At 41.2% G+C, this 19,602-nt stretch overlaps 1 protein-coding gene across 7 annotated transcripts in view; it reads right to left on the bottom strand.

Moving 5' to 3' along the window:
• TNRC6A (trinucleotide repeat containing adaptor 6A) overlaps positions 1-19,602 on the bottom strand; it is a 97,422-nt gene that overhangs the window by 23,369 nt on the left and 54,451 nt on the right. For 4 of the 7 annotated variants that reach the window (XR_009703534.1, XM_061210032.1, XM_061210027.1 and 1 more), the window contains 12 exons: positions 14,122-16,695; positions 12,603-12,779; positions 11,532-11,707; positions 10,370-10,402; positions 8,706-8,786; positions 8,259-8,310; positions 3,223-3,365; positions 2,683-2,829; positions 2,382-2,519; positions 1,770-1,898; positions 1,241-1,318; positions 767-977 (listed from right to left, as the gene is read on the bottom strand). Coding sequence is in view for 6 of the 7 variants with exons in the window: in XM_061210032.1 (XP_061066015.1) it covers positions 767-977; positions 1,241-1,318; positions 1,770-1,898; positions 2,382-2,519; positions 2,683-2,829; positions 3,223-3,365; positions 8,259-8,310; positions 8,706-8,786; positions 10,370-10,402; positions 11,532-11,707; positions 12,603-12,779; positions 14,122-16,695 (3,939 nt within the window). In the remaining variant the exon portion in view is untranslated. The remainder of the gene's footprint in view (positions 1-766; positions 978-1,240; positions 1,319-1,769; positions 1,899-2,381; positions 2,520-2,682; positions 2,830-3,222; positions 3,366-8,258; positions 8,311-8,705; positions 8,787-10,369; positions 10,403-11,531; positions 11,708-12,602; positions 12,780-14,121; positions 16,696-19,602) is intronic. The other 3 variants (XM_061210030.1, XM_061210028.1, XM_061210029.1) reach the window with 3 other exon arrangements.

Here is a 19,602-nt window from a genome sequence, read left to right as displayed (position 1 = left end):
AAAGTGAAACGGCACCAGGGGCAACAGCAGGCCCAACTCCTACCCACCGCCCAGAATGTGCTAGTTAACTGACTGTCTTCAACAAAACTGGGCCTGTTAACCAACAAAGCTGGTTTACAAAAGAGAAAGAAAAAGTAAAATGAATAGGGTGTGAACAATCAAAGGTCAAAATATATTCAAAGGCACAAGAAGAAAAGGGACCTAAGGAAGGAGAAGACATATAAGCCTGAAATTCCCAGAGGGAATAAAAAGCCTGGAGACATCATAAAAAAAGAGGGGGGGGGGGTGCCACGGCAAAAGGAATAAAGGCAATCCCTTCTCTCACCCCTATTTTCTACATTTATGCCAGTAATCATTTATAAATATTTAAACAGTAATTAAAATTTCAGATGTGACTGTTCCCAGTTGTTTCCTCAAAGCAGCACTGCTCAAAATTTCTCTGGCGTGCTCTAATAATTTCAGTCCTCCCCTCCAATTCACATCCTACAATTAAGATATCTGAGTGTTAAAAAGAAATAATATCTTTACACTAACTCATTTCAAAAGAGCATGGGATTTTTTAAATAGCGTGATTTTCTCGAATGGAGAGGGGCCTTCCTGAAGCATGAAGAGGCTAACGCTAGAAGGGGCGTGGCCACTCTCTGAGAGGGAACAGCTAAAGATCAGCGTGGCACTCACAAGAGAATATCTGGACAGGTAAGAGAGCAGGATGTTAACTTGTGGTCATGAAGCACCAGCCGAAGGCTTTGGCCAAGGAGAAACCCACCTATGGGGAAGTTGCTGAAAGCATTTATTGGTGATGGCCCTTTTTGCAGCTCAGGTGTAGTGTGGGGCATGACATTTTCAAGGAAAGATTTCATGGCTGGCTGATGGAGTGACTGCTGCTGAGACGGCGGAGTCTGTTGCTTCACCAACAGGTTTGGATCAAGTTGACGAGATGGTTGCATCATCTGCTGCTGCACACTAAGAGGTCGACCCTTAAAACGACAAGATGACTGTGAAAAATTGTGGAGAAAAGTCTTTACAGACACCTTCATTCCTCTTCATTTTGGAATTCACTTCCTTCTCAGCAGGAAGGTGAAGAATCACTATATACCAGTTAATAAGACTTCTGGGCAGACAGAAGACTTAATAAACAACCTTTTCCATTATAGTTTAATAAGGGCATTTCGACTGTCTTCTTACGATGGAATTGATATAAGTTGAGTACAAGCAAAGCAAGGGGAAGGATCAGATCTACCTGCTGGTCTTGCTGCTGCCGGTTCCCAGAAGGCACGCTTCTCTGACTCTGCGCCCTTTGCTGCTGCGCTAACAATCGCTGGAGGGAAGATTGCAAAAAGGTCATCAGTATCACGTCATCATAGACTAGCGTGCCCTAGAGTGACGGTGGCAGAGGGACCTACAAAGGCATGGTTTCATCTAGTCAATGCCCACATGCCCTGCCTCATCTAATATCTCTTGTTTGGACTCTCTGGCCTCCAGCCATTCTGTTGAATTCAGTCTTTTGCTCAATCTAAACTTCCACTTCACCAGGGAAATTTCTCCTGATCATCATACCCTGACCACCAGCCCAGACTTGGCTGGCCTTGCTCACAGAGCACCCTGCCCTTCGAGTTCACCATCTGTCTTCACACATGGACTGTACGCTCCCTGAAGGCCATGACTATGCCCGTTTTGTTTCCCGCAACACTTCCTGGGCACATTCTAGTGTTTAGCACATAGCAGACACTCAATAAATGTATACTGAATAAGGCTATGATTCTACTTACCTGTAACTGGGAGATCTGAGAAAGCTGGTTTAGTTGGGATAGCTGGTTCAGCATGGCTACCTGCTGAGGGCCAAAGAGCGGATTCAGGCCACCGTTGTTTGGTGCATACTTCAGCAATGAAACTGGAACCTTAGGATCACAATGGTAGGTTAATAATAAAAGTAAATAAAAGTAACTCAAGCTAACAAAATGTACTGTGTATTTTAAATTATCAGTAGAGCAATTAAAATTTGTGGACTATTACTGGGGGGGGATTGTGTTCTAATAATTGTCTTTCTTGACTTCACTAATTTATTGTTCACATATATTTTCACGTGTTAAGTATAAAGTGACAGAGATGAATCTTAAGCCAGTCAATTTACTTTGCTATTGTCTTCCTCCGCTCAAGGTATTTTATGAAAGAGAATGATAAATTTTAGATTTAAATTATCTTTGACTCATTTTCTTCACCCTACCCACATCCCTCTGTAATAATAACTAATTCAGAATTAGTTTCATCTCAGAGTTGCCAATAAATACTATGATGATCAACTAGTCATCTCATTCAAATATAAATTTATTCAAGGCTCTTTTCCAGATAAAGAGTAGAGAATATAGTGGGAATTTATTTACCTGAGGGGAGAGTAATGGAGGAGGCACTTGAGCACGGAGATTAGGCTGAGATGAACTGAGAGGTTGTGCTGGAGGCTGCTGCATGCCCCGGGGTTGTGCTGCTGTGTTTCCAACACCAAACATACTGGGATTGCCATTCTACGAAAACAAACCACCACCACCAAATAACACTGGGATTCTTTAGGGATAAACACCTCATTACCACACTGAAATATTGATTTAAACACAGCAACTACATGTAAGAGAGATCTTATTACTTATACAAATCAACAGAGAGCCTAAAATACTCATGTGGACTTACCTGTCTAACAGAATTCAAGTTTTGCATACCCAGCCCTGCTATGGAGCCAAGGGCCTGGTTAGGTAGTGCACTATTTGAAGGGGGAAGCTTCATGCTTTGACTGGACATAAACTGCATGTTTTGGGATTCATCTGCTACAATGCCATCCTGATTGGACAGACAGAAAGATGTGCAACACCAGCCAAGCAAACAAGTGGAAGGGAGAAATCATTGCAGGAACAGAAGAGAAGTCATATGACATTCCAGCATCAACAGGAAACAGGTAGAAAACAGAAGAGATCGGATTAGTGTTAATTCTAGAGTACATAAAAAGAACCAAACATACTTTATGGGATTAAGAGGAAAATATAAATGCAACCCCTATGATAAATCGAGACATAAAAGGACAATGAACTACAAGTCCAGTAATATTTGGCACTGGGTTATAACACTTTATATTATATTAAATGTTCTAAACTGTTAATGAGAAAATTATGCTATTAAGTGTATTGCTTTCTTAGCCACAGGGTAAAACAAACAAAAAACAAACGAACAACTTACCTTATCAAAATAAGGACTGCGCTCCATGGAAGACTCTTTGGAAATCTGAGGCCGAGAACCAGGGCCTTTCCCGACCGTTCGATTGTAATCACCAATATTTAGGCTATGCTTATCTATCTCCATTCGTTTGTCTTGTAACATTCCTAATAAATGCAGGAGACTACGTTATCAAGTAGGAAGATAATTAACCTAGATGGTTTCAGATAAATGTACAGTAGAAAGAAAAATACTCACTTCCAAACCAAAATGACTTCTGCCTTGACCAGGACATGTGAAGAATGCACTAGCATTTAATAAATCTTGCATTCCTCACAAGTTGGGTTTAGCGAATACTGTTATTTTATTGAACCAAATTAACTTGAAAATAGACTAGGAAATAGACAGTTAAGACATCTTTGGTCATCTATAATCTGCTTAATTTTTAAAATAACAACATAGTTTGCAATAACAAACAACAGAAATAGCACCAAGACAAACCATCATCTAGCAGATGCTTACAAAGTGCCAGGCACCGTTCTGAACATGCATTCTCATTTAATGCTAATAACTCTACTATCATCACCCCCATTTAGCAGACAGGGAAAGGTCTTCCTCTTTCCTCAGGGCTTGCTCCGCTCTCCTCATTCTGACTAAGCTGCAATAAATATGACCTCCTCTCATGGAAAGCCCCTGTCTGGCAAAAAATCTTTACTCAAAATAGCCAGCTCCCAGGCTACAATCCTACTTAAAACAAATCTCTAACTTCACATCCTTATCTTATTATACCCGTTCTGGGTTCTCTTTCTCCTCCTCTTTCCATAGCTGAGCCCACTTCTTTGTGTTTCTTCAATGCTGGGATGTACTCAGTATGTTCAAGGTCTCACTCTTTCAATTCTCTCTAACTGGCCTCCCTCAGGCTTATTCACTACCAAGGTGACCCTCAAATACAAGTGCCTACTCTGACTTCACTCCTGTGCTCAGTCGCACATCTTTAACTGCCTGCTAAGCACAGCCACTTGAATGCCCCTTTGTCACTTTTAACAGGTGAAACCAAGCACATGATATCGCCCCTAGATCTTCACGGGACTCAAAAGTGGCATCTTCATTCTCCTAGTCACACAGCCTTGAGACCTTGGTTTTCACCTTGCGAAAATACCTTCTCCTCCCATTTCCCTGTTCTTCAAGCTCCACATTTTCTCAGTCCTCAGATCTCACCCATAATTTCTTTGCAACTGCTGTCCTTCTTTGAGATGCCTGCTGCTGCAGCCACCACAACACTCACCCCTACTACCCTCATCCTAGGCAAGTGGAAAAGAAAAATTTTAACAAAAGGAAAGTATTCTTAAAATAGGTACAATTTTCAAATGCTGCTGCTTTCCAGAAGTACTGGTCCAGATATGTGAATAACCCACCTTTCAGCACTTGTAATTAAGAGCTCTCCCTTAAATGGCAACGAACTTTTTTTTTTTGGCAATGAACTTTTGCAACAACCTCTCCTCTGTTCTCTTTCCCCCGTTAACGGTGTCACCATTCACTGACGCACCCAAGCTAGCCATCTTGAACTCTTTTCCTCACTCTCCACATCTAATCTTGTAACCAAACCCAACCAACTCTTCTTCCAAGTCTCTCTCCAAGCTGTTCTTTCCTAACAATCCACATTATTTTTGCCTACCTAAATAAAATCTTTTCAAAAAGTGGCATGATACATCCTCTCTCCAAACCACTCCTCCAACCATTCCGCGTCACTATTCATTCAGTCATTCATTCATTTAGTTTTGGCTGCGTTGGGTCTTTGTTGCTGCGCGCAGGCTTTTCTCTAGTTGCGGCGAGTGGGGGCTACTCTTCGTTGCGGTGCGTGGGCTTCTCATTGCGGTGGCTTCCCTTGTTGTGGAGCACGGGCTCTAGGCACACGGGCTTCAGTAGTTGTGGCACACAGGCTCAGAAGCTGTGGCTTGTGGGCTCTAGAGCACAGGCTCAGTAGTTGTGGCGCACAAGCTTAGCCGCTCCGCGGCATGTGGGATCTTCCTGGACCAGGGCTTGAACTCGTGTCCCCTGAATTGGCAGGCAGATTCTTAACCACTGGGCCACCAGGGAAGTCCCTGCATCACTTTAAAAACCATCTGAATGCCAAATGTGGCAGCCGCCCCTTGACCAATCCTTTAAGAAGGCCCTTGGCTAAAGTTACCAATGACTTGTCCTAACCCCCAGGATCAAATCCATTCCAAGACAATCACTTTCCTCTTCTCAAATCTCTATTCTCATCTGACTACTGAAAAATTATTCTACTCTAACTTGTTCCATTTCTCCTCAGATCTTTCCTTAAATGTCATTATTCCCCCTAGAGTTTGTCTTTGGTCCATTACTCTATAAGCCTCTAGCCAACCTTCTTTTTTTGTTAAACTTTTTTACCTTTTTTTTTTCCTGGCCGTGCTGGCGCAGCTTGTAGGATCTTAGTTCCCCAACCAGGGATCGAACCCAGGCCTTTGGCCGTGAAAGCGTGGAGTCCTAACCACTGGACGACCAGGGAATTCCCTAGTCAACCTATTTTTGAGGCTGTACTATCATCAGTGTCTAGTTACACTTATTATCTCCAGCCCTATCTCTTCTAAGCTCCACATCCAGATTTTCTACTGCTTACTGGACATCACCACATGGTTGTCATAGCAACTTTAAACTCAGTAACCTTGTCTATCAAACCTGTTTCTCCTACTATATTTCCTATCTCAAATAATGGCCAGTTATTGATTTATTGTCTCTCAGCTCCAAATTCACACTTTTTGACTGCTCTGTGAAAATATCTGGGCTCTACATTTCTTTCCTTCGCCAGGTGGCACTGAGGCTTTGTCACTAGAGGGCGCTGGAGAGACACTGCAGGCGGAAGTTTTGCCTACATGCCCTTGGCGGCTTCGGCAGTGCTTCCAGCTTCTCCTGTGCCCTACACTTGCAGTACAGGGTGGTCAGCCTCACTCGGAGGCCAGCTTCTCCCAGCATTCCCACGTACCTCCAAGCAGCTTTGTAGCAGAGTGTCTAAGGTGAGACATCTCTCCATGAACAGCTTTTCCCAGCACCCTAGAAGGGTAGATTTCCAGCAAGTTCCAACAGCACAGCAGCACAGCAACCTCTCTGCCATTCAGTGAGCCATGGAGGAGGCAGAGCCTTGTCATCACAGGAATAGACGCATATTCTGGATATGGACTTTTTTCCCCTGCCATCCATGATCTCACAAAAGGCCTTACCCATCACTCCTCACAGCACTGTGAGGAAGTGATCAAGGAACTCACTTCATAGTAAAGGAAGTAGAGTAATGGGCTTAACTAACTGGTCTTACCACATATATCATCACCCGAAAGTAGCTAGCCAAACTGATAGGTACAAGTGGTTCCTGAAGACCCAGTTACAAAGCAAGCTGAAAGACAACATCCTAAAAGGATGGGCTGCTGTCCTACAGGATGCAGTTAAGAACCGATGTCACTGAACCAGCTGGCAAGGGGGCGGGGGGGGGGTCACCTGCTGGCTGGAGTGACCGACTCTGATTACCAAGGGGGACCTGGTTTCCTGCTACAAAATGAAGGCAGCGAAGACTCCGGAATCCGGGCAGGTGGGCAGGGGGTGGGTGTGTGCTTCTGGGGGTGCTTCTTAGTAATTCCATGCCCAGTAGCAAAGGTTAATGAAAAAACTATAACAACCAAAAAAGGCAAGATGACTGAGGGCTCAGACCCTGCAGGAATGAAGGTTTGGGTCACTCCACCAGCAAAAGAACCCAGAGCAGCTGAGGTGCTGGCTGACAGTGGGGAAGTATGGAATGGGTAGTAAAAGAAGGAAGCCAAAGATACCAACAAGAGCTTGTGACCAATTACAGAAATAAGGATGGCAGTGGTTTTGCATGTTATCTATTGCTTATCTGTATAGGCCATTTTCTTTTCTCTTCCCTTTTTTCACTTTTTAAGCTGCTGAACAGCTGTTTAAGCTGTTGATTTTACAATTTAGTCTTTACGTTACTTCTTATATCTGCTATTCATATATTCATATATTCTTGAGGAGTCTCGTTATTACCTCTTCCTAGCCAATCCCTCATTAGTCTAATAGTGATTCTTTACATTTGTATTAAACTTTCCCTGTTCAAATTACTATGTAGTTTCTCTCTTCTGCCTGGACTCAGACTAATACAACAGCAACAGTACCACATACTGAACTGTCCAGGCAAGAAAGCTGGGAATTATCTTTTACCACACCCTCACCCTCATCCTCCATAGCAAATCGATTCAAGCCAGTTATCAACTCTTATTGATTCTAATTCCTATATCTCCACTGAATTAAGATTCTTCCCACCAACTGTCTTAGTTTAGAGCTTTGAAAATTCTCACTGGCTAGAGCAACAAATCTCTAATCGGTTTTGCTATGTTTAGTATCTTTTAGTCTTCCTCTGCTGCCAATGTTTTCTGTCCCAAGATATTTTCAATCTACAGCCATGATTATTTTTGTAAAACATAAAACCAAATCATTTCATTCTCCTGGCTTAAAATTCTTTAATCCCATACTTTCAGAATAAAGCTCAGACACCCAAGCTCCTCATGATTTAGCACCTACCTAGTTTTCTAGCAACCTCACCTAGGTAAAGCTTTTACCGTCACCACACTCCCACCACCACAATCAATTTATATTTCTTCTTCCATTACGTGGAACTACTTGTTATTTCTCCAGTATGGTTTAAGATATCTCTATCATGTATCTGGGTCTTTGTAAACACTGTTCCCTAAATTAAGAAGACTATATCACTCAACCTGGATAACTTATTCTTGACAGGACTAAATTTGAGGTAACCAAAGACTAACAGTACCACTACCTTAGATCTGCACAGTGACTTACACTTTAAAAGGCACACTAACTCATAAAATCCCCACATTCTAATGTATGCTAGAGAGAATAGGAACACTGAAACAGAAACCCAGGTCTCCCTCTCCTGGTCAAGGTCAGTGCTCTTTTAGTAGGATCATGTCACAGATAAGTTTCTCCATCAATGATGAATATAAAACTCAAACTGATTTAATTTTTCTTACCTCCAGAAAGGTCCATCTTATTGCTCTGTACATTTTCTTCTGGTGAGTCTCTCTGAAGAAGGAAGAAGTAGCATGTTAGTAAACCTTAATTTATCAATGAAAATAAATTAAAAGTGAAGAATTTTACTTTATTTCCTTATCTGTGAAATTTAAGTGGCTCATAAAACTTCATTTTTCACTGCCTAATATGATAAAAAAATATTTTAAAAAATAAGACGTGAAAAAAAAAGATACGTGATCAATGTTTCTAGCTAAAACTATAAAAATAAAGAAGACCTCAAAGCCAAAAAAAAAAAAAAAAGACGACGACGACCTCACGGAAAATTTTATTCTAACCTCAGCATATTCATAAGGACTCAAAAGAATTATTTGTTAAGAAAATGAAATTAGGGTAAGTTTATGGATCACCATTAAAAGGGGAGGAGGTTGCCAAGAAAACATACTTACCGAAAAACTGATATTTGAAAACTGTTTAACAAATGGATTTATCCATGCTTCTTCTTGTTTGTTTCCACCTTTCATCATTCCCTTTGTAAAATAAAAGAGTAGAAAGATGCCATGGCCATCTCTATTTATCTGGGTATAGTGATGGATTAATAAAACTTCAAGACAATTCCCAACTCTCATTTTTAGCCAATAAATTTCTCCTCCAACCAACTCTTCTCACAGAGTTGTTCATAATTAAAAATCAACTTATTTGATTTTCAACTTCCTTTGCTCCAGTCCTCTGGTATAGCTGTAATGCACAGAGAAATCTCTAAAGGCAAGCAGTCAGAAGGAAAAGACAGAAGCAAAGGGCCTTGATGACCCACAAAAAGTAAAAAGGTCCTCTGGATAATGGAGAACTGTTCATCCGACAGTTTCCAATTTATAAATGAACTGTGTCCTACAAGATTAATTATAATTTGGATTTGTAGAATTCTCACACAAAACCAAAGTAAGAAGAGTCACCAGGTTTCAGGTTAGTCCAAAGAAACCAATTAAACCCATAATTTAATTATGCTATGTGCACTGTACTGAAAAAACACCATATGTTTCCATATGAAAGAGCATTTTAAAATTCCAATTTATGCTGCCAAGAACACAATATCCCCAGCAGCAACTAAAGCTGGGATTCCTCCTACTTGGTGTTGGCTTTCTGTGGCTGCTTAGGGTATGGGAGGTACGGAAACTACTTGGAGACATGACTTGAGAGGATAAATGGTCCATGATTAGCAGTCTGGTAGATAGGGAGGCTGGAAGCCATAGAGACCAAGGCCTCCCATTAACGTGAGGATCACAGAACCATTCTCAGTTTGTTGCCTTCATTTCCCTTTCCCATTGCTACTACCTATTCCTTCTGACTGTGGAACAGAACACAGCTTCGTAATTTCCCCCTAACTGCAGGTCTCTGAAGCAAGCATCTAACCCTTTCCAAGGTTTCTGAAGTGGGCTTTGATTCCTTTTCCTTTTTCACCCCCACCCCATGCCTAACTGGTTGCCAAGACCTGTCTCTTTTATTCCAAATGTCTCTCACAACAATCCCTTCTACTAAATATTTATTCTTGCTTCCCAATTCAGGCTGTCCTTTCTAACCAGAATGAATGCAGAAGCTTCCTAACTAAGATCACTAACTCTGGTCTCTCCTCTGTTCCAATTTATCTTTCATACTATCACTGGTTAGCTTTCTTTAAAGAAATTAATTTTAAAAACCAAACTGATGTTGCCTTCTATTCAATTTGATTGGCTCCATATTTTATACAAAATAAAGCTCAAATTCTCTGGCATGTTACTGAAAACACTTTGGTATCTGCCCCTAATCTAACTACAGATTAGACTGTCACCTCTTCCCTAAAATTCTGTATTTTAGTAACATCAGGCTAACACTTTCCCTAACACACCCCACCCCCAGGCATCTTCCAAATTCAAGCTAACACTCCTTAGAGCAACTCTTAATGCCCCATACTAGACCCTGAGCTCCCTGAAGGTATGCTCTTATCCTAGTGTTTCTGAACCCCCAGCACCAAGCACAGTACCTGGCACACAGCAGAGGCTAAATAAATATTTGCAGTTGCTTTCTAAAAGATTTTTACTAGTAGAAACAAAGGAGAAAGAGTAAAAAGGCTACACACCCTTTCCCTTCTCCTTTTTTTGCCACTCAGACCCTGTAAGGAAAGACAAAGTCACAAAACAGCATGGTCCAGTGGGAAGAACACAGGGTTTGGAATTGGAAGACCTAAACTTAAGTCCTTGCTCTGTCACTTACTAGTTATGCAACTTTGGGCAAGTCACCACTTTTTCCAGTCTCAAATTCCTCATCAGTATTCTATCTCAGAAGGTTATGAGGATCAAATGATTTATGTAAAATATGGGAAAGCACTTCATAAGCTATATGGTGAGGCAATAGGCAAATTCAGCCAAATGAAAAATTTTAAAAATGAAAATGGCAGGTCCTAGACTTAGAATCCCAGGATCAAAAGGGAGGGCCCCTGGCAGTTAGCTACTGGGTATTTGACTTCTAAGGTCCCTCAAAAAGAAACTGTTCTCAAATAGGGTGGAGAGGATATATCAGAATCACCTGGGGGACTAGGCACATATTTTCAAAATGGTCCCCAAGAAAATCTGACACCAGTGTTCTCAAACCTGGCTCTGCATCAGAAACATTCAGAGAGCTTGTTCAGGACAAGAAACTTGGTCCAATTTCCAAAACAACAGTAGCCTAGGGTATAGGAAATTATACTTTTTAAACAAATGCCATACAATTCTGATGAACAGCCAGGTTTGGGATAAGATCTGTCCACATTTAAAAGCAAAACAAAACTCTATTCATTCCTAGGGATTTTTGTCACAGGACCTTTCAGGGTGGAGAAGGGACAAAGATGGGGAATGAATGAGAAGGATGGTAACTGGGTAATGGGGAGGTCGGGGACTCCAGGTGAGGAGGTGGAATGGGAGACGAATTGGCAGTGGGATGGAAAGAGTCAACATGGAGATTTGCCCTTCTCTTCATCCTCAGCACTGCAGGCACCACCCTGGGGCGAGGGGTTGTCCCAGGCAGCACTGGTGGAGGAGGAGGAGGAGGAGAGAAATCCCAAGCTGTAGCAGTGGGGAGAAAGGAAGTTCCTGTACTCTTATGTTTTTCTAGGTGGCTGCCCATACAAGAGGTTCTACCTAAGTTGGGGACTGCATAGACTATACTGACTGCCATAAACGGGTAGGCAGGACATTAGTTTTCTGTGGGTAAACTACCTTTGGAATTTAAAGTTTCAAGGGCTTTGCCCTTGAAATGTTTACCTTCGATGACATTTTCTTTGTATATGGTGGCCAATTTAAAGATGAATTAAGCTCTTGAGATGAATTACTATTCCACATTCCAATCTCTACATCCTCTTCCTCTTCCCAGCCAGTGGGGCGATTTCCAGGTAATGGCATATCATCACCACACCAGCCATCTTGCATAGATTTTGGCCCTGATTGTGGATTTGTGATAAAGAGAAACATGCTTTAATCAAACAATTCTTTCTGGAGGCTGAGCATTCATTAAGCAGGCAGAGCTGGGGGAGAACCTAAAAAACCCTCTTTTATCTCCCTTACCAGATCTGCATGGCAAAAACGTACGTTATATGCTGAGCTAAAAGCTACATTAAACAAGAATTTATTTTTATTAAAATTTTCAATAAAACACCTGCCAAGCTTTTACAAATCAGAGGGTTCCTAAACATGGGACATCGGTGGCATTCTTGTTCATACCTGCTTAGCAAGCTGCATGGTGACGCACAGGGCCAAGAGGATGAACAGAATTTTTAAAAATTAATTTTAATACATATTTTTAAGGAGAATGGCCCAGAAGTACAGCAAGTCAAAAGCAGAAAGTATTTCATCTCTATATTCGGCCTTTGGAATTCCTATGGGAATAGTGACAATGTTCATCTGAATATTGAGGGTCCTTCCTGAACTCTGTTCATTTTCTGTGTAATATTCAGGGAATTATCTGGAACCTGAGCCAGACAGTTTGGACATGTGTCCCCATGACTATTACACTCAGTCTCTCGTGCTGGATAGCATGAAAGTTGCTTGACTATTTCTAAATAATCCAATTTGGTAAAATATAATTTAAATTTGGTGAAGTACATGCAAATCATTAATAGTTATACACTTCTAAGAAAAAGAAAAGATAGGAAATTCAGAAAGGTAATAAAGCAAACCACGTTAACAAGTTCAAAGAGCCAAACAAATAGTGAAATCTTCTAGTATGATAATACACAGATACATTATCAGTGACGTAAGCGTTATCCAATTACTTAATTATAGTCAATGAGATCACCACTGCTACAAAACGGAAACCAGGAATTATCAATAACTTACCAGATTTGCTTAATGCTTGTGGACCAACAGAGCTGGAGCCCCACGTGGATGTGCTGGATGCCGCAGCAATGGGTTCGCCCCAGCTGGGACCACTGTCTATGGGTTTACCCCATGCTGAAGTACCATTATCCACAGTTGTGGCTGGAGTAGAAGTCTCACCCCAGGGCTCACCCCAGCCTTTAGAAAGTGTGGGAAAAGAAGTCATCAGCACATGGTAGGGGCAATAAGGAATACTTAGGGAACAAAAAGAAGACCTTCACATTTATGTATTAAATAATAATGTTGTGATAGGCAGAAAGGATGGCTTCTGTTTTATGTAAAGAAGACAAATAATTTCCCATTATTATAATTTAACTATATGGTATGAATTTTTTTTTCACCTCTTCTTTCAGAATTGCCCTCTGGGTGTACAGCAGATTCTTTTGAATAACCTTAATTATGGCAAGTCATCCTCCTTTGAAGATGAATTTAACTCCTGGAAAAGTCAAGTCATTCTGAGTCAAACCTAGTGAATTAAAGCAGGTGATCAAGCTGGGTACAGTATGTGTATAAAATTTTTACTATACGTACAACCTTTCAACATCACTGTTCTGGAAAAAGCAATTTACTATAAGACTAATAATAGGTAGGCATCTTACTTTTATACATGCTGAACAATGCTTCTTAAAAATTTTTTATTAGGTTGTCCAAAGCAAGGCAAAGCCAAGCCATAAACACATTGTTTAAAAGAACCAAAACAGCCTTTCCCTTAGATACATACCTGTTTTTTCTAAGAATTATATCTGAATTAATAATACTCAGAAAAAAAAATAGGTGCTGAAAGGTTAGTTCATGAAAACACTTCCGTCCCTACATCCAATGGGATTATTATTCAATAAAACCTCCATTAACAAAGACAACACATCTCAATGACAACTAATGAAAAATGTCATTGTCAAGATAATTTGCAGAAGATAGGAATTAGTTCCTTGCTATAAGACGAAAGTGGAATATACTAGAAAGATATTATTAAATGTTTTAAGCAAACATACATACACGCTATATCCAACAGACTTAGATTTCATGCTTACTTAAGTAAATTCCTTCTAAGGCCAAATATAGTACCTAGTTTTTTAGAGAGCACTGTGCTTATTAGATACTTGTTTTATTTCTGGGGATATTTTAGTCAAATAATAAAACCAAAACGTGATGGCTTGACTCAGAAGAACTGAAGAAAGTGTACAGCATTCCAGCTTGACATCACTTTTCCAATTCTGCCTTCTACAGCATTCCTAACAGAGAATGGAGTATGTGGGATTCACAGCCAACACTGCCAAAGGCAGAGCTCTGTTCCCTGATGGTAAACACCTTCCCCATAATTTTCTTCCCTATAAACTTCTCCTGGATTAGAGTTAAAAAAAGCTTTGTGTGCACATCCAAATACTTCGTTAAACAAATCTTATAATAACAGTAACTTGAAACAAGGTTCACAATACTGTGAAGTACTTTGTAACACAGACTCCATAAAATAAAAACTTACCAGAGCCACTGCTTGCCTCTTTGTTTGAGATGGCACTTGCAGATGGTAGCAACTGATGTACCTGTGCTTGCTGGTCTGAACGGCTGCTGCCATTTGGGACATTTTTGTTCCACATGTTCACATTTTTGTAGTTGTATTTGCTTGGATCTCCCCAAGCTGAAGTTCCATCATCGATCTCCATTTTGCGACGTATGGATTCTGGGGATGGTTCCTCCCAGCCTGTGGGCTCTTCTTCTTTTGTTGGGGCTGGTATAGGTCCTCCCAGCCAGCCTGTACCAGGAGGTTTGCCTGTAGCTGATGGGATTCCCCAAGATCCGACATCTTGTTGCTTGTTCCAGTCTGGAGAACTGACTGGCTTTGACGAATCTCCCCAACCTAGAGACTGATTAGACTTTGGAGGATCTCCCCATCCCTGGGAAGGATTCGGTTTAGAAGATTCATCCCATCCTGATGAATTATTTGGATTTATGTTATTTCCCCAAGTAAAAGAACTAGTTTTACCAAGTTCGTTCCAACCAGAAACGGACCTATCACTGTCACTACCTCCTGAGCTAGATTTCTTATTAGCCTCACCCCAATGGTTACTCCTTGAAGTTTCTCCCCAGTTATCACTGGCAGAAACGGACCAACCTTGGTTTGATTTTTGTCCATCACCCCATCCCTGTTTGTTCTTTTGCGAATCATTCCATGCAGACTTCTCTTCTTTGCAATTCCCCCACTGATTGCTCTTGGCCATTCCTGTAGCAGCAGAATCATCTTCCCATCCCCCCTGGCAGTTTGAGCCTTTGGAATCTCCCCACCTCAGAGTAGGTTTGGGATCTCCCCACCCCGATACAGATGAGGTATCATTACTACTAGGGCTAGTCTTATCTGTACATGCCCCTGAGTTAAAAGTCTGTGTTGCAGAGCTTCCCCAGGCCTCTGTCCCATTGTCAGTCTTTCTTTCCCCTCTAGGTGATGTTTCGGTATCCCAGGCAGTATTCTGCTTAATAGGAGTCTGTCCCCAACCAGAGTTGGATAGGACACGTGGATCTAAGTCAGTTCTGTTTACAATGCTTTGGAGTAATGTGTGCTGATCAATTTTTCGTCTATCTCTACTCTGATTTTCCCCAGTTACTTTTTCCTCAAGGCGTCCAGTGCTTTCTGTACTACCTTCACTCTCCACTGTACCTCCCGTTTTGGCCCACACACTGTTTTGCTCATTTGTCTGAGATGTGGCAGAACCCTGATCCTCTTCCTCAGTAGACTTCCATCCGTTTGTAAACTTCTTACCATTGCCATTTGCACTGTCACTGGAATGCTGATTGCTAGGCAGTTTGCTCCATTCCACGCTGGGTGTATTAGTGCCAGTGTTTTGTGCAGGAGTTCCCCATCCTCTTCGACTTCCTCCAGAATTTGCACCATTTCCCCATGATGCACTCTGGGAATTCACTGCCCCAGACTCCCACACACCTCCTCCTTTATTTGTGTTAACTTGAAAGTTAGTGCCCATAGGCCCGTTTATGCCAGGCTGCATTAGAGTTGCATTCACAGTGTCACCATTAGCTTGGCCATTAGGGCTTGAACATTTGTCTCCAGAGTAATTAGAACCATAGGCACCCCATGTAGTACCGTAAGAGCCTCCACTTTTTGACTCTCCATTGCTAAGGTGAGAAAGGGAAGTGCCATTTACAACCGACGGAGCCTGTATCTGAGGATGATTCATTGTGCTCACACGCCAGGCCCCTGTATTACTAGGCAGTTCGTTATTCTGTACTGAACCGGAGTTTGGTAAACTAGAGGTCACAAAGTTAGTAGTGTTATTTGGTCCAGTCATTTCAGTGGTAATATTTTGAGGCTGACCACTGAATGAAACCTTCTGTGTACCACTTACTTCAGATTCACAAGTTTCCTGAAGGCTTCCCCAGGTACCATGGGTAGAAGAACCACCCACTTTAGAGTTAATACTCTGATTGTTAGGCATCTGGCCTAAGGTACTGCACTGAATATTGATGCCAGAACTACCACTCCCTACAGGCCCTTTTAGGGCAAGTCCGTTGTTCTCTAACACTGGCCAGGCACCATGGTTGCTAGCTGAATTCAAAGTGCTTGGATTTAACCCTCCATTTGATGAAGAACTTACAGTGCCCCAAGCATTCATTCTATTGTTGCTACTTTCTGATTTGCTTTCAGGAGCATCCACAGAGACCTGACATGTGCTTATTATGGCTCCATGGGAAAAACCCCATGGCCCAGTACTACTTCCATGGCCCACATTATTGCTGCTGCTACCAACCACAAACTTGTTTTGGGATCCAAGTCCAGTGCTATTCCGAAGGCCATCATTTTCACCACTTGTGCTCCCTGAAGCCATGATAGTGACGTTTCTCTCTGATTCAGAACTGGAGGCAGAATCAGCATCCACACATTCTGAGGCCAACTCTGGGTCACTGCCAGCGACTGAGGGCCATGCTTCTTCTTCAGGCGAGTCGTTTACAACAGCATTCTTACAGTTTGTGCTAGAGTCACTTGTAGAAGACACAGGTCCCCGCTGCGAATTTTCATAATGGGATCCTGAAGTATTGTGGTTTATATCTAGAATAAAGGAGAAGCACAGAAATGTATGAAATGTTTGGAAAACTGATGAATATATTATAAATGTACGTGGCTCCTCAACATCAACAAGATATAATACTTGGCAGTGTAATTACAAGGGCACTGGTTATATCTCAGCCACCAATTTTCCATATCCAATAATTAATTCCACATAGGCAGGGAATTTTGCTGCTTTGTTCGTGGATGTTATTCCAAGAGCCTAGAGCAGTACCTGGAACATAAGAGTTCCACAATAAATATCTGAATGAGTGAATTGTTAACATATCAGCAAGTAAAGAATTTGGAGTCAGGAAGGACAAGGTAGTAATGATGTATTAGGATAATGGAGCAACCCAGGCTTGGAGGCCCAACATGGGAAAGAAGGTGCTGGGATATAAATGGTTAAGGACAAGTGAACAGGCCAAACTTGATAAAATGTATTAGAAATATATTAGGAATCCTTTTCTATCCATACTTTTTTAGAATAGCTTTTTCACACAACTGTTTTGGGTATTACAACAAGTTTATAAGAATTATAAAGCCCTTTCCATTATATTTCCATTTCATTAGTGTTCATATTCAATCTGAAAAATACTGCATGCAAGTAAAAATAATTTTAGTTCTACTCTCCTTCATAAAAATGTCTTAATAGCCATGTTTATTAGAAGACAACAGAAAAATGGTTGATATGCTGAAGATCAAAGTTACTATGATTAAAAAATCAACTGCTGACATTTGAAGGCATTAATGACTAGTCACATAATCCTTAGACTTACTGCTATGTATTGATGTTATCATCTAGTTATTGTACTGCATGTAGGGCAGGCAGTTTTAGTGCTTCTAATGCTTTCCCAAATTCATTACTCTCATTCAGTTTAAGGATCTGGTAGTTAGAACTCCTCAGAGATATTAACCTGCATAAGATGTTTGCATTTAGACTGTCCCTAGAGGGTTGCTCATATTGTAGTGCTCTACTACAGTAGTAACCAGAATCATATGTAGTGTTTCTAAGTAATACATATGCTCAAGTCATGTCCCAGATGCAATGAACCAACCACCAGGCATTGTAAGCCCAGAAAGTAAGTGTCACTCACTATAAGGGTATTGCTAATATGGAAAATCAGGTTCATCTTGCATCATTTTCTCTCAAAGCACAACTGTTAAGTAGCAAAAGGTGATGAGCTAGAAAGAGTAGCAAAAAAAAGGACTAGACAGAGACCAAAAATGTATACATAATTCACCAAATATAGATATACAGATATAGATATATATATATATATTTTAAAGTTCTGTGACTCTGACTTCTGCTCTCTGATTAAGAATCATTTGGCAGTTTTAAGCTGCCAAGTAAAGCTTTTCATCTTTCAGTGCCCATGAGGAGGATTTTTCTCATGAAATAAAGGATACTAAAATGTCACTCAGTCTCACTGGGTAAAAGCAGGTCAACAGACCAGCACTGCACTGTCAGCAACACCATTTGACACCCTGGAGCACGTGCTTCATGTGCAATGTTGTCACAGAATCCTTGAAACAACCCTAGAGCACAGGCATTACCTTCACTTTACAGATGAGGAAATTGAGGCTCAAAGGTTGTAGAAAATAAGGTAAGAAAGGCAAGAATCATCATTAGGTAAAAAAGCAAGGTGGCTCAGAACATGGCTGGAACTCTAGAGATACCCAGGTTCAAGTCTGGACTCTATGTAGTAGCTGTATGACCAAACCTGCAAAATGGGGATACAAACAGTACATACGTACTTCTTTACCTGGTTGTTTAGTTAACCTACTGTCATATGCGAAGTATGTAGCTCAGTGCCGGTTTCAAATAAGTGCTCCATGAAGGGCAGTTTGATGTAGTGATTAAGAGCAAAACTCTGAAGCCAGCCTGCTTGGGTTTAAAAGCCGCTCTGCCATTTACCAGCTATGTGACCACAGGTAAGATCCTCAATCTTTCTGTGCCTTAGTTTCTTCATCTGTAAAGTGGGAATAGGAACAGTACCTATCTCACACAGCTGTGAGGATTAAATGATTAATAATTAAAAGTGCTTTGAACCATATCTGATCCAGATTAGGTACTTAATAAATGAGGACCATTATTTTCACTAATTAATGTGTATCAGTGATTATCACTATTTTTCAGTCCTATCTCTAAAGCATATCATTCCACCATGCCTCCCTCATGAAGAACAAAATTAGAAATCATAGAAGAAATTGCTTACTTTAAATCTCCACTTAGATATCTCAAAAAGGATGCCAGGTCCTAGATTATACCCCTACAGGTGCCTCCTCCCAAAGGAAAAAAACAATCATGCTTCTTTACTAGTTTTCCTCATCTCCGTAAGTTTCCTAAAACCTAACATTTATCCTTGATTCCTTCCTGTCCAAAACATCACGAAGTCCCAAATCCATCCACTTTTCTCCAAATCTAAAACAAGCAAGCCATCATCATCATCATCTCATGGACTACAGCAAAATGGGATGAAAAAAGATCCTAATTGTAATGGCCACAAAAACTATAAAGGAAGTTGGGGGACTTCCCTTGTGGCGCAGTGGTTAAAAATCCGCCTGCCAATGCAGGGGACACAGGTTCAAGCCCTGGTCCCGGAAGATCCCATATGCCACGGAGCAACTAAGCCCGTGCACCACAACTACTGAGCCTGCGTGCTGCAACTACTGAAGCCCGTGTGCCTAGAGCCCGTGATCCTCAACAAGAGAAGCCACCACAATGAGAAATCCACACACCACAACAAAGAGTAGCCCCGCTTGCCGCAACCAGAGAAAGCCCGCACGCAGCAATGAAGACCCAACACAGCCAAAAAATAAAAAACTGTAAAGAAAGTTGGAATAAAGCTAACATAAATACTTAAAAAATCATATATGATTAAACTTTACTGTAGGCCATAGCAGACA

Source organism: Eubalaena glacialis, chromosome 13, assembly GCF_028564815.1.
Source record: "Eubalaena glacialis isolate mEubGla1 chromosome 13, mEubGla1.1.hap2.+ XY, whole genome shotgun sequence".
In the NCBI taxonomy this organism is placed as follows: Eukaryota; Metazoa; Chordata; class Mammalia; order Artiodactyla; family Balaenidae; genus Eubalaena; species Eubalaena glacialis.
Note: the sequence above shows the minus strand (reverse complement) of the source record. Positions and strands in the feature narration are given on the sequence as shown.